General features: G+C 31.5%; 2 protein-coding genes across 2 annotated transcripts; one reads left to right on the top strand and one right to left on the bottom strand.

Annotated features, from left to right (window-relative positions):
* The first annotated feature begins 5,402 nt into the window (after window positions 1–5,402).
* LOC114182342 (post-GPI attachment to proteins factor 3-like) lies at window positions 5,403–10,604 on the top strand. The gene is made up of 5 exons (XM_028069202.1): window positions 5,403–5,756; window positions 8,337–8,598; window positions 8,696–8,892; window positions 9,541–9,728; window positions 10,070–10,604. The coding sequence occupies exons 1-5, from the start codon at window positions 5,662–5,664 to the stop codon at window positions 10,354–10,356; spliced, it is 1,029 nt and encodes a 342-aa protein (XP_027925003.1). The 5' UTR covers window positions 5,403–5,661; the 3' UTR covers window positions 10,357–10,604.
* A 2,309-nt stretch (window positions 10,605–12,913) lies between these two features.
* On the bottom strand, window positions 12,914–13,916 carry LOC114181127 (dehydration-responsive element-binding protein 1D-like). Its single transcript, XM_028067482.1, has one exon. It carries the CDS (start codon window positions 13,815–13,817, stop codon window positions 13,158–13,160), a length of 660 nt encoding a protein of 219 aa, XP_027923283.1. The 5' UTR covers window positions 13,818–13,916; the 3' UTR covers window positions 12,914–13,157.
* Between the last annotated feature and the right edge of the window lie 12,551 nt (window positions 13,917–26,467).

Here is a 26,467-nt window from a genome sequence, read left to right as displayed (position 1 = left end):
TCCATTTTAAGTCGAATACTTATTTAACATTGGCTTTCCAAAATATTAGACTTTTAAGTCAGCAAATTAAGCTCATAAATTTAGCAGGTTTAGCTAACTGAATCAATAAATTAACTATGCGGGTTAAGAAAATAAATTTACTGTCCATAATGTTTGTCTCCGAAAAAAATTAATTTCTAAAAATATGTGTTCTAAACATAAAAAATTCAAAAAATTAGACTCGTTTCTTCTAATATTTTTCTTAAATAACATTCCTACTCTTTTGAAATTTCAAAAGGACAGTTACATTTATTTTTCATATTTTTGAATAAAATAAAGCTATCACCTCTTTTTTTAAATTTATACTTCGATCAATATGAAAATAGTATAATAAGCTAAGAAATTTAATTACATTTTTACTTATTGTTTATATAATAAACAATGTTTCCATGAATATATATATATATATATATATATATATATATATATATATAAAAGATAGTCTATAATTAGGTAAAGTACAATTTTTTTTACATTCTTAATATACAGTAAGTAAATCCTTCAAATTTGGTAGTTTATAATTTTTATATTTTAATTATTTTAGTTTTAATCAGCACATTAAGTATTAAAAAAAATCTAAATAATATTTGGGGAATTTTTAATGCATAACCATTTTTAATACGTGAGGTTTAAAAATCCAAATGATCAAATATGCATTTATTATTTAAAAATAAGATTGTGGTTGGTATTTAAAATAATACACGCAAAAACAGATTCATTTACCCTTCCTAATCTTAATCCTTTATCTGTACAAATATTATAATATGTTAAAATGTTAGAAATGTTATGAATTAATGATTGTCCATTGATTTGATATATTTACTCATATGATTCATTACTCTTTATGGTAAATATTTGTATTAACTAAGTTGATTTGTTTCCTTTATGGATTACATATTGTATCTATAAATAGGACTCTTCCTATCAATAATAATACACAGATGAGTTGCTCCCTATTCTCTTATTTTCTATTCTCTATTGTTTCTTCTCTATTATCTATTGTTCTCTCTATTATTCACTTTATTTCATAACACGTTATCAGCACGATGCTCCAATTGAGGACTAGTGGAAGTTTTTTCTCTCTAAGGACAGTGCTTTGCGTGTCTCAATCCAGGCTCTTTCTAATCCTTTCTCAATTTATAATTTTACCTTATATTCTTCCTCTTGTGATAAGAATTGTTTGACCTTATCAATTTTCATCTCCGTCTTATTATTTATTTTTATTATGACGATGATTATTATTAATATTATTATTTTGATGATGATTATTATTATTAATATTATTATTTTATGTGTTAGTTCTAAACACGCGAAACGTTGCAAAATTTGGATTTGTGACCCTTGATATTGCAAAGAAGAATTCCTTATATTGAATTTTAAATGTTGAAATACATTTAGATGCAATGGATAATTGGATACCATTAAATAAAGAAATAAAGCATCTAAGCAACTAATTTGCTCATGCGATAAAAATATTGTGAAAAAGGATTCACAAATATTATGAATTTATTTCATGCTTATGTATGGCTGGCTGGACAAAGCAATAAAGTTTTTGATGAAAAATCATGAGATCCACCTAATCTGCTCCATTCCCAGAAGTGAATGCAGCAATCAATATTATGAATTTATTTCATGCCTTTGTATGGCTGAAAAAAAAAAAAGCAATGAGCTTTTGATAGAAAATCATGAAACCTGTCCAAATTGGTTCTGCTCCATTCCCAGAAGTGAATGTAGCAACATTTTATTTATATTTTCATGATCGTGATCGTGATCGTGATCTTGATTATGGACATGGTTATAAAGAAAATTTCAAAGACACATTTTGTCACCAGAAGTGGCATAATAATGTGAAAAAAAAGGAAAAGAAAAATGTGAAAATATTGACAAAAAGATGAAAGTATATATTATCATTACGGTGTTAAAGGCCATTTGAGTTGTACTTATTGTACACCAAAGCATCCTACAAATAATGAGAAGAACATAGAAACACATTTTGCTTATGAAGATGGTGATTCTGATTATGGCCATATGGATGCTACTCATCTTAATATTGTTATTTTCTTTGCTAAAGCAAATGAAAGCATTGATCACCTAATTGATTATGAGAGTGTTGAAAAAAAAATCTCATATTGATATTTACGTTTATATGAAAAATGAATGTTTTGCACTAGTACCAAAAGATATGTGTCTTATTGATTGTGCAACAACTTATACAATTCTCAAGAGTAATAAAATTTTCTCTTGTTTGATAATGTGAGACATCGATGTTAGTATTATTTATAGTACTACAAATATATTTGAAGACTCTAGAAGAACTATTATACTTCTACCAAGAAGTTGAATAGAAACTTATTAAGTTTCAATGATATTTGTCTAAATGGATATTATATCGAGACAAACAATGAAAAAGATATGAAATATCTTTATATCTCTATGATTGAGTTGAAAAAGAAAGTGTATTGGAGAAATTATCAACATTCTCTTATAGTTTGTACTACAAGTTTATTACTACAATTTAAATGCATGTCATGGTAAACCAGAAGTTTACAAATCAAAATGATTGCCTTGTTTGACATGATCAGTTATTATGATGTGATAAAAAAGGGTTGAAAAACTCATGTGAACACGTTTGAAGCGTGGTAGACCGATTGGTTCCAAAGATAAAAACTCTTGAATGAGAAAGGGGGCTAATATGCAAAATAACCTAATCGAAAAGGTTAAAATCCCAAAAGATTCATTTGACATAATTAATGGTTCGGTTCCAGAAGAACCTCAGGTACCTGAAATGGTTGAAAATGATGAGATCTCAATAAATTATGTCATGAATCATATAATATGAAACCAAAATGAAGTTAACATTGATGAAACTTTTACTTATAACATAGCGATGAATGCTATGAATGACAATGAGGATCAATAAGCAATGATCATTGAAGATTGTCGGCAAAGAAAAGATTGGCCAAAATGAAAATATGCAAAGAAGCATAATTATATTTGTTTGCTAAACGAAAGGTTTTTGAACATATAGTTCGCACACCTGAAGTTATGAAACCCGTTGGGTACATATGAATTTTTGCGCAAAAATCAAATTAAAAATGATGAAATTGTTAGATACAAAGCATAATTGGTTGCTCAAGGTTATTCACAAAACCTTGTATTGATTAGTGAAAAAACATGTTCACTAGTATTGGATGCAACAACATTGCAATATTCGATTATCCTAGTTGCACAACAAGTTTTGCATTTACATCTAATGGATGATGTTACAACCTATTCGTACGGTTCTTTTGAGAATCATATTTATATGAAAATCCCTGAAGGATTTTATTTGCCCAACAAGACAAATTCTAAAAAGGGTTATTCAATAAAATTGAATATGCTCTTTTATTGATTAAAGCAAGGATGTGTGTGGTATAACCATCTTATTGAGTTCTTATTAAAATAAGGATATGGAAATGATCCTTTTTGTCTTTGTATTTATATGAAAATATTAGAAAATCAATTTTTCATAATTATTGTTTATGTAGATGACATAAACATCGTTGAAACTACTAATGAGCTCACAAGACAATTGAAAGAATTTGAGATGAATGATCTTTGAAGGGCAAAGTCTTGTTTGAAATTAGAAAATTGAGTATTTAAATAAAAGTATTTTTATACATCAAGAGGCTTATATGATTAAGGTGCTTAAAATGTTCTAAATGGACAAGTCATGTCCATTATGCACTCCAATAGTTGTGAGGTCGTTAGATGTTGATAAAGACTCTTCTTAGACCCCAAGAAAATGATGAAGATCTTCTTGGTCTAGAAGCACCATATCTTAGTGTCATAGAAACACTAATGTATCTTGCGAATTATACTCGATCTAATATTGCATTTGCTATAAATTTGTTAAGCAAGATATAGTTCTTCAACTACAAGAAAAAAATGGTTTGGAGTAAAACATATACTTCGTTACTTTAAGGGTACTACGAATATGAGCTTATTCCATCCAAATGATTCAGATTCAGACTAATGGGTTATGGATATGCATGTTATTTTACATATTCTTACAATGTCACAATGGTTGATCACAAACAAGATGTTTGTTCACATGTGGTAGCACAATGGTTTCATGAAGGTATATGAAACAAACCATAGTAGCAACATCGTCTAATCATACAAAATTACGAGAAAAGTTGTGAATATGTTTGGTTAAGGTTTATAATTCAACATGTGCAAGAAACTTGTGACTATCCCCGAGAAAGATGGAATCAACAACCATATATGAAGACAATAGTGTATTGTTCAATTGAAAGGATGATATAGATATCCAAAAATTCGTTCATCTGAAAATATGACAAGTCTATTTGTGAAGTTTTTGCCAAGAAAAATTTTTGAGCAAATGACTGACAAATTCGGACTCTGTCACCTTAATGATGTAAGTTTACATGAGGGGGAGAAATAGAATATGTGATGAACAATATTGTATTAAAGAATACAGAATGTTGTACTCTTTTTCCTTCACTAGGTTTTTTTTTATCCCAAAGGGTTTTTCCTAGTAAGGTTTTAACGAGGCACATTCTTTATCAATGGACACTCAAGGGGGAGTGTTATGAATTAATGATTGTCCATTGATTTGATATATTTACTCATATGATTCATTACTCTTTATGGTAAATATTTGTATTAACTAAGTTGATTTGTTTCCTTTATGGATTACATATTGTATCTATAAATAGGACTCTTCCTATCAATAATAATACACAGATGAGTTGCTCCCTATTCTCTTATTTTCTATTCTCTATTGTTTCTTCTCTATTATCTATTGTTCTCTCTATTATTCACTTTATTTCATAACAAGAAACAGTAAATAAAAATACAAAGCCTAGCAATAATCAGAAATAAACTTCACTCTTCTTTTTAAGGTATCACAACATTGGTAGAGACTTTACTTTAAATGAGATTTCATATTCCATCACTATAAAGTTCAATTTTTAATTTATATATATATATTTAAATAATTCAATGTACATTGAAGTAATAAATGTGGTGATTTTTTAGAAACATGATAAAGGTGAGATTCATTATAAGACTGTATAAATCATGATTGAATTATCTCTTCAAAAAAATAAAAAAACACACCTATTCGTTTTTGATGATAAATTTAGATGTAAATAATTAAAATGAGTAATACTTTTAAAAAATTGTTAGGTATTTTTTTTTTTATAAATAGCGTAGGTTATAGTTGAAATAATTGATGAGTGATTGAAAGGCTAAAATCACATGAAAATTAAATAAAAAACAATTTGTGTTGTTGACAAGTTTAATGATAAAATAACAATAATGTTGTGAGAGATATCAATATCATATCATATATTCATATTCATCTCCCCACGAGATTCTGGTTCTGTTTTGGCCACCCACACAACACCACACCACCATTCTCTCAACTCGCTCCGAGTTGACTCACTCTTTCCCTTTCAAGATCAACAGCCGCCACCGCCGCCTCCGCGCTCCACTGTCACTGCAGCCACCGCCGCCCTTCTCCGTCAATGCAAAACTCCTCGTCGATTCTCTCCGGAACCTTCTCCTCCTCTTCCTTCCCCTCCGGCCTTTGACTTTTGCTTTCGAGCGAATCCGATGAGTCCCTTTCGATCTCTTCTGCTCTCCGTCGTCGTATTCTTACTCCTCTGGCCCCTCGACGCCACCGAGGGCGACGCCGATCCACTATACATGTTAGTCTCTCTCTCTCTTGATATCCATTTTTCTATATATAGTTAGAGTTCGAGAATCCCGGATTTCAATTTTTTAATCTAAGCGCTTGATTAGGTGATAGAAACGCAAAGAAATATGGGATTGGTTTTTCCATGTTTTGGGTATAGTAAAAATTGGAACTTGGATTTTATGTTGTTTTTCTGTTAAGAAAGGGAATACCAACAGGACACCGAAAAATGGGGGTGTATGGGTGAAGAGAATAAAGAAGGTATAGAGAGAACAAATAAAGGAAGAGAGAGAAAGTGATAAGTGTGATATAAATATATGATGCGATTGGAAATGAAAATTAAGAGATATAAGAAGAAGAAATGAGGTGAAAGGAGATGAACCAGAAAGTATATGTATTCTGATAATAATAATAACCCGTTGAGAAATGTTTTGGGGTGGAGTTGGAAATTTTAAGGTAATGTTATTTGTGTGATATGTGTTGGGTTTGTATGACTGTAGAAATCTCGGGTTTGGCATAGGTGTATTGAATGATGAAGATGCACTTCTTTTACTTGGTTTGTTGTCAATTGTTAAGCATGGAGGGTATAGGTGTGAGATTAGACTTTTTTGAGATTATGTTGTCTTATGTTACATGATTAGTTTTTTGGTTGTTTTTTCTTTGAATTCCAATTGTTTGTTTAATTACCTTTGATAATTTGTGGAAGTTCCACTGCTTAGCGGGTGTAATAGGAAATGTTGTCGTGTTGTTTAGGCTTAGAATGCGAATGATGGGTTATTTTCTTTTTTTGGCAAATGGCAGGGAGTGGCATAGGATGATGCCTGATGAGTAATGAAACAAAAGTAGAAGTTATTTCATGAAAAGGGAAATATCTTATACTAAAAATGAAAAACAAAATCCATTTAATACCTGTGTTTTTTAAGTAATTGAAAGTGTTGGGCAAGTTGTATTACAGTTTCTTTTCACTAATGTCCTAACATGTTAGTAGAAGCTGCAGAACCATCTCTTTTACTTGTTGGAGAATTTTAGATAGTGATATCTGTATTCTGTACTAATCAAGAGGTGCCTTATTTTGGTTTGGAATAAATGACATTTATTATTATTTGTATTTTAAGAAGAATGCTAACAAGTGACCTGAAAGCACTGGTACGTAGTTAAGGATTAATAAGTAGAATTTATTTTATATGTGTAAAACTATTGTCAGTATGAACCCTTTTATTTATTGATTTCTTCACCCTTAGGTCACTCATTTACTTGAACTAGACAAATTTTCAAACTTGAGTATGGCTTGGGCAAAAATATGAAGCTTAGACTTGACTTATTTAACATGTGTATGGCTTGACTAATTTTATGATTGAAACTTAGTTCAAAGGTGAAATAAATTCGTATTAAACTATAATTTTATATTTATGGAGGTGTCTTGGTGACATGTTGGTCACGGGCTTGAGTCCAGAAATAGTCTCATTGCATATTATTCAAGTTGAAGACCATGTACATTATCCTCCCTCACCTTTTTGGAGCGAGGAGCCTTTGGCACTGGTATATTAGTTGTTAGTTGTAGTATTCATAAAGATGACATAAGACTAAAGGAAATCTTTGATGAGGGAAATGGTGAATTTTAAGAGAACTTATGGTCATCCATTTAAAATACGACTATTTAAAATTGAAAATAGGTAAATGGTATGTACCAGATGATAATAAAAAATATATATAACAAGAATGAGAACAAGAGAAAAGTAAACAAACCGGCTAGATGTTGCCGGAGAGTCACTGGAGGGTTGCACAGGGTTATGCAGTACTTGCAAGTGAGGCATGATAGCTATGTACTTTAAAAGGTTTTTCTACAACCTGAAACCCTTTTTATCCAAATCCCAAAATTACCTCCATAATACCCTTCTAATGTTAATATATTGGAGGGCTTCTTCAAAATTTTTGATACCATCAGCAAAGCGGTTTATAGTGCCACAGAATGCTGCTATTACGGCTCCTATTGTGGTTGCTATGCCACTATAGCACACTATTTTATATAAGGATTAATCTCACATTTCAACTGTGTATGTCCTAACTAATAAACAACAACTTTGAGATCACTGCAATAAGTAAGCTTGTATATTCCAAAGTTATGGCAACTGATTTTTAACTTTTGTTAGACGCTTGGTTGGGTTTCATTCTTGTTTACATTTTGCACAAGTCTTATAGTTCAAAACTTCGACTGATCGAATCCTATTCTTTTTATTATACTGTACAGACTTTTATATATTCATAGTGCCTGTGTTCAGTTTAAGCTACTCCCACATTTATGCTTTCATGAAGGAGTTGGAAAATCTAGTTATTGAGATATGCATTGTAATAATAAGAAAATGGCGACACTTAAATATAGTCACTTGTCAGTAGTAAGTAAATAATAAGCAGAATGGTAGATGCAAAACTATATGTATTCTGCTGATTGATTCAGCATTGACCTGTATTGTAAGATATTGACTGCTGGTTTTATGTAGTTTCCATGTTAAATAACAGTACAATAGTCATCCTTTGCTCTATTTTTGACTTGCCTGACATATGTTCTATTTTGGTTGTGACTATTAAATTGCAGAGATTGTGTGGAGCAGTGTAAGAAAACTGGATGTGTAGGGGATAGATGCTTTCAACATTGTAAATTCTCATCAGATGGAAAACCAATTGACGGTCCATGGTATATGCATGAACCCCTCTACCTGAGGTGGAAACAATGGGACTGTTGCACTGACTGTAGCTATTACTGTATGCTAGCTAGAGAGGAAGAAAGAACAAAACTTGGTGACAAGCCCGTCAAGTATCATGGAAAATGGCCATTCAGGCGTGTTTATGGAATTCAGGTTCCTTCATGAATCTCTAACGCAAGGTTTAATGATAATATTGATAAGATTGTTTCAGTTTTTGATTGTGTTGTGGATATGCTATGCATGATTTCAGGAACCTGTTGCTGTTGCTTTGTCTGCTGTCAATCTTGCCGTTCAATTTCATGGTTGGGTATCCTTTTTCATTCTTGTGTACTACAAGTTGCCTTTGAGGACAGATAAGAAGACTTACTATGAGTACACTGGATTGTGGCATATTTATGGGATTCTATCCATGAATTCATGGTTGTGGAGTGCTGTTTTTCATAGTAGGTAAGTTGTTTGAATTATTTCCTTTTATGGTTTGTGCTGTATTTGTAAAATTATGATTCAGTGCTATTGAAGCAGTAATCCTCAAAAGCACAGATGTTTCCGGCACTGTGCCTTATTATTGCTTTCCAGGCACTCCTGTGTATGTATTTCGAGTAGTGACATAAAAATTGGATTTTCATGCTAGAATGATCTAAATTCATTATATAAATATGAGGAAACCCCCAGTTTAGTCCCTGAAATTGTAAGCATTGGTCAATTGACACTAAGGACTAACTTGTAAAAGTCAGGGACTAAAGTGACCAACATTTACAATCTAAGAGATTAATCTGGATAATTTTTCTAATGTATGTTTCAGCATCACAAGGTTTTTATATTTTTATATGAAGCAATTATGCATAAACTATCGCTAGCATATTCTAAATGTAACCCACAATCACAGTGCCCAGAATCACTAAGTGATTTCTTTCAACAGGTAAAAGATAAAGAAATAGACTCTGATATCTTAGGTATTCATGCTGCCATTTTACTTCTCATTTGTTCAGACATTAGGTTATAATAAAGAAGATCAGCTGTTCTGTGATTATGTTTTAACCTTTTTCTTTTCCCCTTTTGACTTTTGGCGTGTATTTCTACCTTCATTATCTGTAGAGCCGTGGAATTAACAGAGAAGCTGGATCTTTCTTCTGCTGTGGCCTTACTTGGATTCTCTCTAATTCTAACAATACTGCGATGTTTTAACGTGAGGGATGAGGCTACACGAGTCATGATTTCCGCTCCCTTGCTTGCTTTTGTGACAACTCATATCATGTATCTGAATTTCTATGAACTTGCTTATGGTAATCTTTTATCTTTAACGAAGTACTTTCTTTTACACATCTTATACTATTACACGCTTCATACTTCCTTGATTGCTTTTGTGACCACATGTATCCTTAATCTGAATTTCATGTGCTTTTAGCAATGCTGAACACAGATGGAAGATGCATTTCCTTTTCACATTCATTCAGACCCTGTTTACCCAAAATTCTTATTAACTCTATAAAATAAAGTAATTTTCTTCCACAAGTCAAAATCAATTTGCAAGTGATACTTAAAAGTCTATCCAATCCAAAGTCTATGGTAATGATGCTGCATTGTTATGGGGACTTGAGCTGATGTGTTGACTTTTTCACCCCAGGTTTGAACAGGATAGTTTGCATGGGAATGGTTGTTGTCCAGCTTGTTATTTGGGCCATTTGCGCCGCTCGTTCGAATCATCCGGCGCGGTGGAAGTTATGGACAGTGGTGGTTGGAGGTGGCTTGGCTATGGTGTTGGAAACATATGACTTCCCACCTTACATGGGATATGTGGACGCTCATGCTCTATGGCATGCAACAAGCATTCCTCTTACATTTCTTTGGTGGAGTTTTGTAAGGGATGATGCTGAGTTTAGAACCTCAGCTATGCTAAAGAAGGTAAAATAGTGCTGATGACACAACTTGGCAGAGGTTGGATCAGTCAGATGAAGAACATGTCACATGCTCTGCTACCTGCATACTTTGATTTTGTACATCAGAACTTTTTTTCTATTTTCCTCGTGCATGCGTTTATTTGAAATGCTTAACACGATGGTTTCTGTGCCTTTGATCATGTAACATTTTGTTCTCCTCTTGTATGAGATACTTTCTTAGTGGAATTTTAATTCATTTGCAATGCTTATGCACCTGTTCAACATCATTGAAGTTGCTTAGATTCTAAACCACACTTCAAAGAAAATACACCAAACACATATTAGTGATGCTTTGGCTGATAAAAAGAATATTAGTGAGACTGTTTAAGTTCAAGAGCCGGCTCAATTATTCAGTGTTGAAAATGTTACATCTCTTTTTTTTTTTTTTTTAAAAAAAGATCATATAAACCAGATAAAATAGAAAATAAGTTTTTATTGTTATATATATATATATATATATATATATTTAAAAATGGAAAATAGAGAAAAATCAAGATTACAATTTTGCAACTAAAAATGAAAATAAAAATTGTGTTAAAATTTAATAGCTATAACAATGACGGTTACACAAAATAATTGCTAGGTTATAATATGATGTTGAAAGATTTTTCCTTATAATTATTATGTGTTTTACTGGTGAAATATATGTATACATTTCTAGCATTTAAATAATTTATTTTCATTTTTCTTTGATTTTTTTTAATTTTAAAATATAATTAAAAATAAAATAGGAAAATATGTTTTATATATTCGTTATTTGTTATATATAAATACTAGGGTATGTATGTGTACTTATATTTTTAATTTTATAAGTTATAATTCAATTTAATATAAATAATTTTATTTAAAATGTTTTATTTTTTAAAAATTAATCTACTATAACAATTAAATATTTAATTTTTTTATATATAATTTAATTCCGTTAAAGTTCTAGTAGTCTAGTAAGAATGATTTATCTATAGTTCTTTATATTTGAACCACATGTTTAATTCATTATTTTTACTTTTTTATGTCTATATTTTGTGTCTAGTAAATATTTATTTTGTCTTTTGATTTATAACTCCTGCCATCTCCAAAATTTACATTGCTTTGTGAGTTCTTGTACTCTCTCACACGAATAGAAATGCATTTAGAATTATATAATTCAGGAGATGACACCTAATTTTTTAAGTTTTTAAATTGATTGATTTATAATATTTCTTTGAATGGAACAATATCACAATAATATGGATTAACCAAGAATGTATCCAACAATAACCAGAAAGAAACAACAAAAAACCTCAATTACAAGGATAATCGAACAAGCCACCTTACTGCAAGACCAACACTTATGGGTCACAGTGGTTTCTTGTTTGGAGTGTATGAATGTTGTTACTTGCTTGATGTGTGAGTATACATCATGATTTGTGAAGCACATGGCTGAAAGATGTTGAAGTCCTTTGAAAAAGGTTATTATCCCATCCAAGGTCTGCATAACCTGAGAAGATCAGAACAAGGACTTTCCATGTTTCATTCTAAGAGGGTATTTGCACAAGACACTTTGTGCTTTTGTCTTGACAATGTTCTGTTGTTGCTTCATGGCTGCTACGTATCAACATGAAAAGAAGGAAGCAGGAAGCAATTCTGTGTTGCTTTGACTTCAATGTTGAGAATCTGAATTGATTTTGCAAAAGTGGAGCCAAACAAAACATTTTGAGCAGCTATGTTTGTCCTGTGACACTTTTACATTCAATACCTTTTCTGCGTGTTCTCTTTTAATTTACTCTTCATGATTTTCTTCTCAGAAATATGATGTTCAGCAGTTTTGTTTTTTTTTTCCAATTATTTTTATTCTCTTCTGTCGAACATGCTTTTTGGTGTTACATACCCTATGTGAACAATATTTCCCATAGAAAAAGGATAATCATACTAGGTATATCAGTTTCTAGTTTCTGATTACTTTGTTGATTTTTAAAGTTAGTACTGGGACAATGAAATAGGTCCCTTAGCTCAGGTCAGGTCACTACCAAACGAAAGACATGACAGGTATAAAAACCAGTTAATAGAATCTCTCAGAAATCGGAAACTTGGTTTTGGCTATTCTAAGGGGAACAGGTCTTGAAACCGTGTTCAAGTGGGCAACGTGGCTCATATTGTAAAGATAGAGAAAGTGAATTTGGTCTCCTAAGGAAAGTCTGAAGACATACTTTCCAATGCTAAGAATTTCTCTTCAATTATTGCGGCATTATTGCAGGGTCAGGAGTCAATTTTTTCAACATGCTTCGGTCCATGAAGAACTGTTGTTGAGTTGAGATTATTACAAAGTTTCCATTTGAATAGGTTGACTCAATCCAACTCAAATCAGGACAAGGAGTTTGCTTCTTATCTGCTTTTTTCGAGCCAACCTTTCATTTAATAATATCTTTGAGGATAAAGTGTGGTCTTACTTTGTGATGGACCCATCTCACACTTGGCAAAACCATTACGGTTCTGTCAAGTTTGAGGTTTACCTTTCACACAAATAACTAACTTTGATATTCCACAATAACAGACATGAATAACCACAAACAAGATTCTTCTTTTATTTAATTTACATATATAAACTTGAAGGTAAGTGAAGAAGCACTTGATTCATAAGATACTTTGACAAAAAGGGTTACAAAAGAAAATCCTTTTAGTCCCTTTCAATCTTTCTACCTATATATATAACTGGTATCCGTACTACTAATAAAAAACAGTACAGACACTCCACACTCCAAAACTAGCAGCAAAAAGCAAATCAGACCAAACACGGTATTAGATTGAGAAACTCCACAGTGACACCTCAGTATCTTGAGCTTCTAAACCAGCATCTTCATACTCATACCCTAAGAAATGTGACGGGGACATGAGCACCATGTTCCTGAGCTGCTCAGGTATATCCAACACTTGCTCTTCCTGATCTTCCTCCATGTAAAACAGACCTTGTTCCAACGTTGTTTTTGTCGCCGCCTCCAGGCACTCTTGTCTTGTGTTACTGTTTTGTGAAGTTTGGTCTGGTCTGAAAGCTTCAGCAGCTTCTGCTGCTGCTTTTTGAATATCTTTGGCGCTGGCACTGGCAGGGGCTGGTAACCGCCACCTGGAGTCGGCGAAGTTGAGACAGGCGTACCGGCCCCTGAGGGCCATCGCCGCCACGTCGTGTGCCCGCGCCGCCATCTCCGGCGTGGGGAAAGTCCCCAGCCAAATCCTGCTCTTTTTGTTTGGCTCCCTCACCTCACAGACCCATTTGTCGGAGTTCCTCCTCCTCACTCCGCGGTACACTGGGTGGCGCGTCTCCCGGAACTTCTTCCGGCCCGCCCTCTTCTTGGGATGCCTTACTGCCAGCAGAACCTCCTCATCGGAGAATGCGACGGACGGTGGCGATGAAGAATCGAAGGAAGTGGAGAGCTCGGAGGAAAAATGGTACAATCCACACATAGTATAGTAGGAAGAGTGAGTTTAATGATGTAAAGGGTGGTGTTTTGATGATGTTGTTCTCTTTTTTGAGTAGGAGTGTTGGGTAGTTTTGGTTTTGGTTTGAATATATAGATGAAGGGTTTGGTTTTGGAGAGAGAAAGAGGCAACACGGAGTGTGAGAGTGAGATTTTGAGTGTGGAGAGCCAGCTGGTTGGCCAGTTGGGGAGCTTGTGATTGGGTTTTGACTGACTCTGAGAGTGAAAGAGGAAAGTGACGAGAAAAGTGTGCGTGTGAGTTAGTGAGTGAGTTAGGGACAAAACAGGGACTTAAACTTAATCTGCCATGTGTGCGTTTGACAGAGTCCTTGGATATTGTGTTAGATTCGGGAACAATGACACTCTTCGAATCAAGTATTTAAAAGAAAAGATTTTTTTTTCAAAAATACCGAGATAGATAAAATAACTAACCTTTTGTTAGTTATGAGCTAAGATATTAAGATATTTTTTGTTATGTTATTTTAGGATATGTTATTACGAGAGTGATGATTTGAGAGAAGGTGAAAAGATTGATTTGGGTCGATTAGAAGGCGATGTTTAAAATGAGTTAGAAATATTTTAGTAAATTTATTTTTTAATAATAAAGTTTAAATTTTTTTAATCAAAATAAAAAATAATAAAATATATTTGACATATTAAACACTAAAAATGAAAAAAAAAGACGATTGGAATCGGTTCCAACCACAACAAAATCGATTCCATCTCCCTTTAATCACAACAAAATTGATTCCATCTTCCTTCAACCACAACACTATCTGTTCCCAAAAAACATATCTGATTCCTCCAAAACATTATGTCCATGGTGGCTGCATCATTTCATGTGTGATAATATGAAAATAAAGCAAGGTTATTTGTGTAAAATGACTTTGTCCACTCTCAAATCTCTTCAACCTAGTGGGATCCCCTCAAAACATTAATCTTACAATTTTGTGCTTCACATCGTCTCCAAATAGATTCAAAAGAACACATCTCACATCGCAAATCAGCACTTGATAATTTCTTTGAATAATAATGAATGCAAAAGAACACGATTTTAGTGACCATGTAAATGTGGTGAATTTAAAAAGTTAAGACATTTTTAATGTTTGAGATTGGATTCTATCTTAATTTCTTTTATTGCTAATTATATGTCTTTTAGGTTTTCAACGGGTTAAAAATGTATTTTTTTAATACTACTCATATATATATATATATATATATATATATATATATATATATATATATATATATAAAATAAGTATGAGAGATTTATTGTCATATAATCATATGAACCACAATCTCTCAATAACTATGATTATAACCATAACCCATATATAACCAAAACATATGAAAGAATATATAACCCAACATATTTTACCAATTTTCTTCATAACATTTTTAAGTTTTACATTAAATCAACTTGGATAACTCTTACATCACCTTAAGAAATGAGATACTTGATATAAAGATGACAAGCGAAAACCATTGCTTTTAACCTATTTAGCTATGGACAGCCTAATAAAATATTGTAGGAAGACGACGAAGTGTTTGCCATTAAATATTTGATCAAGTTTTAATTGATTTACCTACATCAAAGGTTGTCCATAATTCTACGTAACCCCAAACTTTTGATATTAAGTTTCTCTAACTTTTGCTATAAAGCACATGTGTATTATGTTCACTTTTTAATGTTCTCCCATACAAAAATTAGTTTTAGGGATTTAAAAACATAAAATGCAAATTGATGAACACAACAAAAATCAAAAATCGAAAATTAAGATAAGAAAATAGGTCAATCCAAAGATTTAAGAATAAAACAATCATGTTATTTTAGTTCTATAAATATTTACATCCAAGTTTAATTAATTAACTGATTCAATTAATCGATTACATAAAACAAATCAAGATTTCATTCAATCTAATCTATACTTTGTTATCCAATCAAGCTTCAATCGGTTCCTAATTTGATTTTCAAAATAAAAAGAAAAAGAAATAATTTAGTCTCAAAGAATAAAACCAAGATTAGAGAAGAAAATAATAAATTCAAAGTGATCAATGATCGATACAAAAATCAATTTAACTTATTTGATCTTAATTTTATGATTTTATACTCAAGGATTAGTTCTTCTTTGATGAAAAATACCAAACGAAATTCAGATAAAAAGTGAGAAGAAGGGAGAAAGTAAAAATTGAAATTGAGAGAAAAAAAAAACAAAGAGAACATGAGAATTCCTAAAACTAAAAATTGTACTACATGATTTTTGTCTTAGTTTAAACAACATTTAGGTCATATATAAATTCTAAAATATGAAGTAAAATATGGATATCAATGTCGACTTTAATTATATTTATAAACTCAATTATAAGTTGAAACTAATACAAACATTTAATAAGATTATTCTTTATAAAATTTCAATAAATCTACTTCATCTTTAAAAAATCATACAAAATAATATAGAACTTCAAATCCGATGTTAAATTTAAAACTCTTAGAATATAAAATCTAATGTAATTAAAATAAACTAAAAATAATATCCATAAAAAAATAATGATCAAAACAGTTAATAATTATTATGTAAGCTGAAAACCAACTAATTTATTATTATTAAAATGAAAAGTGCTAAAGATTGAAAGTAGATTATATAAGGGTTAAATATGTTTTTATCTCTTAACTTTCAGTGAATTTTGAAATTAGTTCATTCCAATTTAGTCTTCCACTCTTCGAAATATGTTAATTTAGTCATTTTAATCAAATTTTGTTAGGTTTATTTGACATTTTAAGTTTGAATTTAACAACTCAAATACTATTATGCAACGTGCTTAAAATGTCAAATAAACTTAAAAAAATTTGATTAAAAAGACTAAATCCATGTATTTCATAAAAATAATGACTAAATTGGTCAAAAATTTCGACATAGACTATTTTAAAATTTAATGAAAGTTAAAAAAGTAAAAATATGTTTAACCCATTATATAAATATAGATAGGTATTATATATATATATATATATATATATATATATATATTCATAGGAATGTAATAATGAGAAAGAAAAAAATTATAAAAGAATACTTAGAAAGTAATAAATAATTGTTGTGAGTTGTGGGGTAGGAGGTGAAGGCAAATTTGAGAGTAACTAAGGTTAGCTGGAGTCGCGTACGGAAAGTGATAGATTTTGGGAAAAAGAAAGACAACTATTGTACAGGTGTGCATCTTAGAGTTCCAACGCTTTCCGCGTTTCTTTTCTTCATTACTATATTTCCCCACTTCATGCACACGTAACATATCCTAAATAACATAAATTAAACACCACTTCTTTCCAAATACCTACATCCAACACTATTCTAACACTATTTAACACTTTTTCTATGTAAACTACTCAAATTAACTATTATTATACTCATGCTAATTAAGGGTGTGCTTAAAGGATATGAAAATGTTAATGGTGTTTTGGGGTTGTTATAAAATTATTTAATAACTAACTATAAACTACCGTATTATGTATAGTTGGTTATTTTGTGATCGATTGTAACTCGAGTCAGTTTTCTTTTTAGCGTAAATTGCAAAAAATAAAATGTGTGAACCTCAAAGACTAAACAATGTTGAGAATTTTGTGCTACTTTGGAGATACCATTTTGTAGGATTAAACAGTTTTAAATTATTGAAATAATTTATAGAAAATGTTAATCATTGTCCTAAAGATATTGTTTAAAATTAATTATGTTGAAATCTTAAATAATTAATTTTATTCATTAAAATAAGCTTTTAATTACTTTTTTACTTAACTCCACTAATGTGGAATAATTCCACTACATATTTTAATTGGTTTATTTTTTAAATTTTTAGATTTTTAACTACTTTATTACTTGACAGTTAATATATCGAATTCCTTACTTTTTTTATTTTATTTTAGTTTGTTTCTTACTTTGTTCATTTAAGTTTTTTTTTCCTATGTTTAATTATATTTTATTTTTTAACAACAATAAAATAAAATACAAATAAAAAAGTGACGATGTTAAAATTATTTTTTTACTTCATTTTTTAATTCTTTTTAGTGTGTAAAATAAATTATATTATAACATTTATGGATATTTTTTTCTTTAAATAAAATAAAATTGTATTAATGGTTATTGATGTTCAAATTCATTTGATGCCATTGTTAATTATAAACTTTTATAAAATTTAATACTTATTAATTATTTTATAAAATTACATGTTAGGAGAACCATAATTTATTTATAAGCACGACTAGTATTTTATTGTGTTGAGATGTGATGGTAGATGGTTAATTTCTTTTAGAAGCGGTGGAAACAAAGGTTTGGATAGCAAATTTCAGATAAAAGGGTGTGCATGAAGTTGAAAGCGAAAAAATTGTTGAGAATTTTGAGGATAGATTAAACATAATATATTTAAATAAAAAATTTGATACTTATAGTAACCACGATTAGATAATGAGAATTTAAATAATAATATAAGATTCGTTATCATAATTTATCAAGAAAAATTATAAAAAAAATCTAATATTGGTCTTTGAAATTAAATCGGATTCGATAACTGGTTAAGTATAGAAAAGAGGTCCTCATAAGATCTCTTTAATTTACAAGATTAATGTAATTTTTAAAATATTTATTTATTAAAAATTTAAACAAACAAATTTTTTATATTTTTTTATTAAAAAATATTTATGAAAATGTTAGACCGGACAAAAACTTACCTTACTCCTACTTTTAATGGAAAATTACTTTGAAAAAGATATTTATTTCAAAGAAATGAAGTCAGATAAACATTTTAAGTTATTTCATAACCTTTTGCAACAGAATAAACAAGTAAATTCAAAATTTTAAGTTATCTCAAACATATTTAGTTTGAGTTCTAGAATATTTTAGATTTATTATACAATAATTAATATTATAAGAAAAATTAATATTATTAACCATCAAAATTTATCTATAATGTCTAAAATTTATCGATAAATTAAAATTATCGACGAATTACTAATGATAAAAAATTTATCAATAAAAATGTTATTGAAAAATTTATCGATGAAAAATATTTCGTCGATAATTATTGAAGGAAAATCCATCAAAAAAATTCGTTGATAAAATTTGTTTATAATTAACTAAAATATCCATTGATAATTATTTATTATTATTTTTTTCAAAAATTTGATTTTTTACATCTCGTTTTTCATCCCAAAATCAATACTACGTCTCCTTACGTTTATTCCCATTTTTTTCATATCAAAACTAACATTATGTGACAAATTGTAGGACAAAAATACTAAAATAAATTAGATAATACATAAATTTAAAATTTATTCAACATTTAATCTTACTGAATTACAAAATAATTCATTTGAGAATTAAGCTACAAATAAAATAGTTTTTTATTAGAAACAAAAAAATACATAACATACTATCAAAAAATAAATTTAGTTAAACTAAGTTCATCATGATGGTTTATATTTTAAATTCAAAGTTTAAGTTACAAATTATTAAAAGTCTTATATTAACTATAGGGGTGGCAAGGCGGGCCGGCCCGTCCCGTTTAGGCCCGCCCCGCATAAGGTCCGCACATCGCGGGCCGGCCCGCCCCGCCCCGCACATTTTATGCGGGCCGCATACTCTGGCCCGCCCCGCATATACATTGGCCTGCGGGCCTGCGGGCCGGCCCGCTTTTTTTTTTTTATTTTTTTATTTATTTATTTTTTTTATAATAAAACTTTCAATGTTTAAAAATTGGGAAACTTTAAGAAGTTCACAAAATTAAGTAAAGACTTTGGGGAATTAGATGATAAATTGATAATTCAACATTTTCATCATATTCATACTATGACATACACAATGTATTCTTTAAATTTTAGCACATTAAAAATTACACAATACTTGTCTTTTCCAATTATACAAGAATTTGAAATGTTAATGCAAGAGTCCATAAAAGAAGTAATTAATATATACAAGTATAAGTTTTTTTTTTTTTTTTAATTTTATGCGGGCTTGCGGGTCGGCCCGTGTGGACCGCGGGCTAGCCCGTGCGGGCCGCGGGCCGAGCCCGCGCGGGCTTGCGAGCTCAATATCCTGGCCCGCCCCGCATTTTTTCTGCGGGCCTGCGGGCCGGGCCCGCGGGCCAGGCCCTAATTGCCATCCCTAATTAACTAGGGATAAAACAATTTCATAATATATAAGAAAGTACAAATATCTCTTTAAAATTTATTTTTTAATCATTCTTTTAATATGATATCAAAATCATAATCCACTTCTTAACACAATTAAATTAGATTTTTTATTAGAAGCAAATAAATACATAATATAATATTAAATAATAAATTTATTTAGAGACCATCACGACGGTTTATATTTTGAATTTAAAGTGATTTTAATATATTTCTACATAGAATTATTGTAATACCCCTCTTTTTGTTTTCTCTTCCAAAAAACAGAAACACACTCTTCTTCCTCATTCTTCCAATTTTTCTTTCTCTGCAACTCAAACCCTCTCCCACTCTCATCCCTGTGCTGCCATCTCACGGTTTCATTTTTCCTACTCAGGCTCTGGAAGGACCAGCCAACAGGACCTTCCACAGTTCCTCCCTCAGCTTCCATCCTCTAGGTAAGTTATATCCTCAATTGGGTTCAAGTCCAGCTAGAATTCGCGAAATTATCTCTGAAATTCGAATCTGATCATGTAATTCCTCCTTCTCCCTGTTGTGGTGATAGGTTCTCATAGGTCAAACTGAAAATTCTGCTGCCCTGCCAATTTCTAGACTCTACCAAGTGAATTCTTGACAGATAGGTAAGGGAAGCTAATTCTGTAACTCATTTTGATGTAGATTGTACTCGTGAGTGTTTTAATTGCATGATTGTTTGTGTAATTGATGATTGAAATTGTTGGTGTGTGAAATTGAGTGGTAGATGCCTTTGAGCGAGTTTGCATGTGCAGAACATGGAGGATTTCTGGTAGTTTCGCCTAGGCGAGTCGATCTCGCCTGAGCGAAAATACCAGAAGCTCATCCCTGTTAATTGTGCAAAATCTCGCCTAGGCGAGCTGGGGTCGCCTGAGCGAGATGACATCTCGCCTAGGCGAGCCAGTCTAGCCTGAGCGAGAGTTCGCCCAGGATTTGTAATTCGCCACTGTATGATGTTTCGCCCAGGCGAGATCAACTCGCCTAAGCGAGATTGACTCTCTAGCCTAGGCGAGACTATCTAGCCTAAGCGAAATTTCCTGCAGAATATTGGTTTTCTCACTGTTTTGATTTCTTGATGTTTGATTGGTTGCCTTAAGATAATGTTGGTTGATAATGCATGTGATCCCTATGCATGTTGGACTGTATGAAGGAATTGAGTATGAACTTGATGTGAATGGAAGTATGTTAGAGTTAGGATTTCAAGGGAAAATCCTAAGGAATGTGGTTTAGTAAGTGTAAGGGCATGAGGACTCAGATTGGTGATATCCTGACGCTTCTAGTAACCATTAAGACTCAAGTAGAGTACGATGGATTACGTCGGGGGAAGTAGCAGGAGGTCCTGGTCTATGAAACCGATCCATCATAGAGGTGATGGGATTTACCTTGAGAGTGGTTGGGTGAATACCCCTTGTGCCTAAAACTCTGCAGAGTTTAGGAACCATCTCAGGTGCGTCACCAAGAGCTCCAATGCCACTTACATAATCCGGATATCGAGTCTAGAGTGGTGTGTGGTGTTATATTTGGAATCAGCTGGATGATTTTGATAGACTGTTTAATGAATCTTGTTTTTCTACATTAACATAAATTAAATTGCATGGTTACTCCTCATTCAAGTTAGCTTACCCTTCTAGTTTTTGTGGCGTGTTTGTGTTTGTCTTCTACTTTGCAATGATCGCCTCGATTGGATGGCGTGAGCAGATAATCGTGCAGGCGAGGATACACCCTCAAGGACGTGAGATGATTGCACTAGACGTACCAGTAGCATATGTGACCTTTTCTTTCTTTTGCTTAGCTGATCAGATGTTTTGTAATCTCTTAGTAATGTATGCGCGGTAGGCGTTGATCCATATATGTATGGTTCATTTTGGGGATGACTGTATTATGTTATACGGGCCTATGTCATTATCTACTTCTGAACTATTAAAATTTGAATGTTCTGTTTAATAGTTTTAAAAACTATCAAAAACGGGATGTTACAATTATTATTTATGTTATTTAGTTTTATATTTTATGACCGTCTTCTCTATTATATTCACCATTTAAATATTTTATAAGAGACTAGAGTTAACACTAGATAATTAAAAACATATAATTATTTCATATAATTCATTTACATACAAAGTAAATATAATAAAAAAATTATTCATACTAACTTATGATCCGTGGAAAATGAATTATAATAACTTTACTAAAATATATATTTTTTGTTTCCAAACTCATATTTCTCTAAATCCATACCAAATAAAATATTTAAATATCAGTTAAAAAAACTAAAAATAAATAAATATAAATACTAATTTACAGAAAAAAAGTCTTTCCAAATATTATTTAGATTATTTAAATAAATCAATATTGAAAAAGATTCAAGCATTAATGAGTAAAAAAATTGACATATTTCCATGCAAAAAATAGACAATACCACTTTGGTCTCTTTGTATTCTAAGTTTAACACGTGTGATGGTGTCTTTTTTAAAAGCTGGACATGTGTCACGTTGTAAAACTGGTTGCCTAACATTTCTTCTTTTCCGACAAAATGACAAACAACATTGTTTCTAAGACACGGTTGACGGTTAATAACCGCCCATAGATTTTTCTTATTATCATCAATCTTTTCATCTACAGTTAATTATATTTAATTTAATATTAGAAGCATCGAATACTGAGGATAAAACAGAAAAGACTGTTAGAAGCATTGCATTAATTTCCTTTTTCCCGTTTTCTTTCCGCGTAAACGCGTGGAGTCGTTTATCAACTTGTTCGTGGGTCCAACTCACCATTAACTAATTAATTAGGGTTCCTCTAGTGTAATAATTATCTTTAATTTTGAAAATTTTAATTTATCTTAAAATGAATTATATTTTCGTTTTATAATGTACTCTCAAACTTTTATAATTTGTTCTCGTATAAATTCATGTTTTTATCAAAAGAACCACCATAATTGTTTTATTAGTTATTTAAAATTTGAATATATTTTTTTAATGTCATTAAAAAGTCTTTACCCAGTGATTGGTCTTTACTCTCAAACTTTTTTAATTTGTCTTTGAGTGTAGTGTGAACATCAATTTTAAACAATTTTAAGTCTTTAAACTTCGTGTTGTCCCTGATTAAGGTAATATGTTCATCAATTGATTGGTAGTATTTATTAAAGGTATTTCAATTAGTTGAAGTTGAGCGGTTAAAGTAGTATTAAATGTGTAATAAATATACTAACAATAATATTTTTGACTTGTATTTATAGTTTTTTTTATAGGCTTTTGATTAACAGTGACTTAATTACAGTCTAATTTCCTTTAATCTCGTTTAGTGACATGTTTAGGCTAATGATGTGTCCAGTTGACTTTGATGATGACCGATTGATTTTCTCCCCAACCGTCTGGTCTATCACATCACCATTTGGTCGTACTGGTTGTACACATAATACTTAGAGACCCAAAGCGAACATAGTTTAAGTGTCAATTGTCTGTTAAAAATATTACTGTTGGCGGTGAGGGGATACCATGCTTCGTGAAACGTTGTGATGCCTCATGAGTTGTGTTGTCATAACTGAATCTGAAGCGTTGCTTCCCCTTAGCCATTGAGGGTGTTTGATCTGATGATCCTAATGATGCCACACCTCCTTCAAAATTTCTATAAATAGGAATGAGTGACTCTTGTCATTTTCATGTTTTCTTTTTTTACTACCTCTGTCAAACCGCTCAGTTGAAATTCTTTCTTCACAAGGAAATAATGTCTACTATTGATATTTCCAGCTCGAGAGACTCCTTTGGTCGGGAGGGCAAAGGATACGCGGATGATGCTTCTTCTTCATCTTTGTTGCTCAGGTCGTCCTTATGGAATCAAGGGTCAACCAAACAAAGTGTTCCCACTATCAACAACAACACCACACCAGTACATATTGTCAATAAAGGTTTAGTCAAGAATGTAGATAAAAGCAAGGGTAAGGAGGCGGCCATAGAGGAACACATTGGCAACACATCAGGGAGATCTGCATTCATACGACGGTCAAAGGAGATCAACTAGACCTTCAAGAGATCCAAAGGTATAATTGGGTCGCGCATGAGCTCCGCGACTATGCTACCCGATATTAGTGGGGCAACTTGATGTGACCCCACCAAGCCCAATTGCACCTTCAAGCCCAAGCCCAAGCCCAAGCCCATTAAAAGGCCCAATTACAAGATCAATGATGAAAAAGATTCAAAAGGGCCTCTCATTAGATGATCACAAAATCAATGGGCTTCTCACATTCTTTACATGGGCCAAAGAGATCACAAAGACTTGAAGAAGTGCATGTAAATCTAGTAGTGTAGATTTAAATTGGGCCATTGTTTGGGCTTTGCTTTCCAATAATACATAAGACATGAAAGGAACATAGGATGGGTTAAAATTGGGCTTGGCCCAATTCTCTTCATACATGGCCGAGATTATCAAGACAAGGAGGCTCCTTTGCTTCATGGTTTGACTAAGGTTGGTCATCACATCTAAAGGCTAAGAATCCTTCTTGTTCTTCAAGCCAAGATCCAAGGGGCATGATCTTGTCTCCTTCTCCTAGCTTGATCTAAGGGCCAAGATCAAGGCCCACTCCATCCAATGGCTCTCCTTTCTCATGTGTAAATGGCTTCATATAAAAGCTAAATTTTCACTCATTTGTAGACACTCTTGAAATTTTATGCAATGGATGCAACTTGAGTTGAGAGCACTCCTCTCTCTATTGCCTTTGAGAGTCACCACTTTCTAGAGATTTCCTCTCCCTACCTCTAGCCACCTTCCTTAGGCTAGCATAGATTAGGAAATCCTATCACCTCTTTCACCTTCAATTGCTTGCAAGTGCCTTCCAACTTGCCTCCATTCCTTCATCCATTTCCGCTGCACATAGAGCTCTTCATGCACCTTTGGAGCTCCACCACAACTTAACCAATCGTACCTATATCCTTAAGGATGATATCAGGGATGATGTTGTCTTCCTCCAAGTGTGTGCGGGCAATGAACTAGTGTGCCACAATAGAGGAGGGTCAAGGCTGGACTTCTTCTTTGTCTATCCTTATTTTTTCATCAATTTATTCGTCTGCGTGTCGTTCAAGGATTTTGAGGTTGGGATTTTGAAGGAGTTAAACGTCGCTTCTACTCAACTGTATTTGAACGTGTGCATACTACTGTGTCACATGTCACATGAGATACCTAACATGGACAACAAAAAAATTTGCAGAAGAATTTCTTTTAGTAAAATTTTTTTGGCAAAAAGATTTTTTTAAAATAAAATAAATTAGAAAACCACATGTTAACATGTAGCAAGCCGTTAACACGCTCATAGTATTTTTTTTTAAATATCTAATTAAGACATTTTTTTTTCAAAAATTAGGACACAATTGAAACAAAAATTTAAGTGGATACCAACTTGAAACTTTTCGATCCAAGATAGAGACTAAACGAGTAATTAAGTCTCATGACAGAAAATATTATAAATATTATAATGGGATGAAAAAAATTAATCACTTTTGAAGAGAAAAAGAGAGATTAACCGCATTTAGTGGATTTCGTGATTCTTCTTATGCTTTTTTTCGACTTAAATTTATTGAGATAATATACTTCATTTATAGTATTGTTTATTTTGTAGTCTTTTTTTGTTTTTAAAACGAGATCTCGAACACTTAATCTTGTTTATTACTACTATATCACACATATTTCTCTAAACTCTTACTCACTTAGCATTGAATTTTTTTTTCATATATGAATCTTTCCCTTCATTATTTATTAGATCTTGGAACTATTATATTCAAAATAGCAACCTATAATACTTTGAGAGTTCCATACTCATCTTAAAGACATCTTGACCAAGTCCAACAAAAAAACACTCAGAATATTTTATAAAAATGTTTTTATATACCTTCACTAAATTTTCCAACTTATTTTAAATTATAAACAAGTTGATATAATTCATATTATATACTTTTCTATTAAAACTACCTGACATATTTATCGGAACAAATCTATAAAAAACAATAATGTATGATCAACAAATTAGTTTAGGACCAAAATAACAATTTTTTTTAAATTATAAAATAAGTATTATGGTTTATCATTGGTATGACTTCTTTTAATTTAACTTCATTTCAATTTTTTGTAACATTTTAAATATGACCTCATATTTTTCAAGAAATAAGCCAATAATTCTTTTATAAAATCTTATAATAACAGTAATAAAATAATAACATTATTATTATAACATAAACAACAAATAACAAGTCACTAATCAATATAGTATATTTTACGAAAATAATAATAGTACAACTAAAAAATGTCAAGTAGGAGTTATTATTATTGGAAACTATTAACTCCTTACAAAAAAAGTGAGACGAAATTAAATAGATTAAAAATAGTAAGAAAAAAAAAGTAAGACGGTAATTTACTGTAATTTATAGTCTCCGATGAAGACCCCGTGAGAGAGTCCCAAATCG

The sequence above is a fragment of the Vigna unguiculata genome, chromosome 4 (genome assembly GCF_004118075.2).
Source record: "Vigna unguiculata cultivar IT97K-499-35 chromosome 4, ASM411807v1, whole genome shotgun sequence".
NCBI classification, from domain to species: domain Eukaryota; kingdom Viridiplantae; phylum Streptophyta; class Magnoliopsida; order Fabales; family Fabaceae; genus Vigna; species Vigna unguiculata.
Note: the sequence above shows the minus strand (reverse complement) of the source record. Positions and strands in the feature narration are given on the sequence as shown.

Coding starts and splice junctions, on each gene's coding strand:
- LOC114182342 (XM_028069202.1), top strand. CDS start 5,662: ATGAGTCCCTTTCGATCTCTTCTGCTCTCCGTCGTCGTATTCTTACTC. Junction 5,757..8,336: donor GACGCCGATCCACTATACAT/GTTAGTCTCTCT, acceptor ATTAAATTGCAG/AGATTGTGTGGAGCAGTGTA. Junction 8,893..9,540: donor AGTGCTGTTTTTCATAGTAG/GTAAGTTGTTTG, acceptor CATTATCTGTAG/AGCCGTGGAATTAACAGAGA.
- LOC114181127 (XM_028067482.1), bottom strand. CDS start 13,817: ATGTGTGGATTGTACCATTTTTCCTCCGAGCTCTCCACTTCCTTCGAT.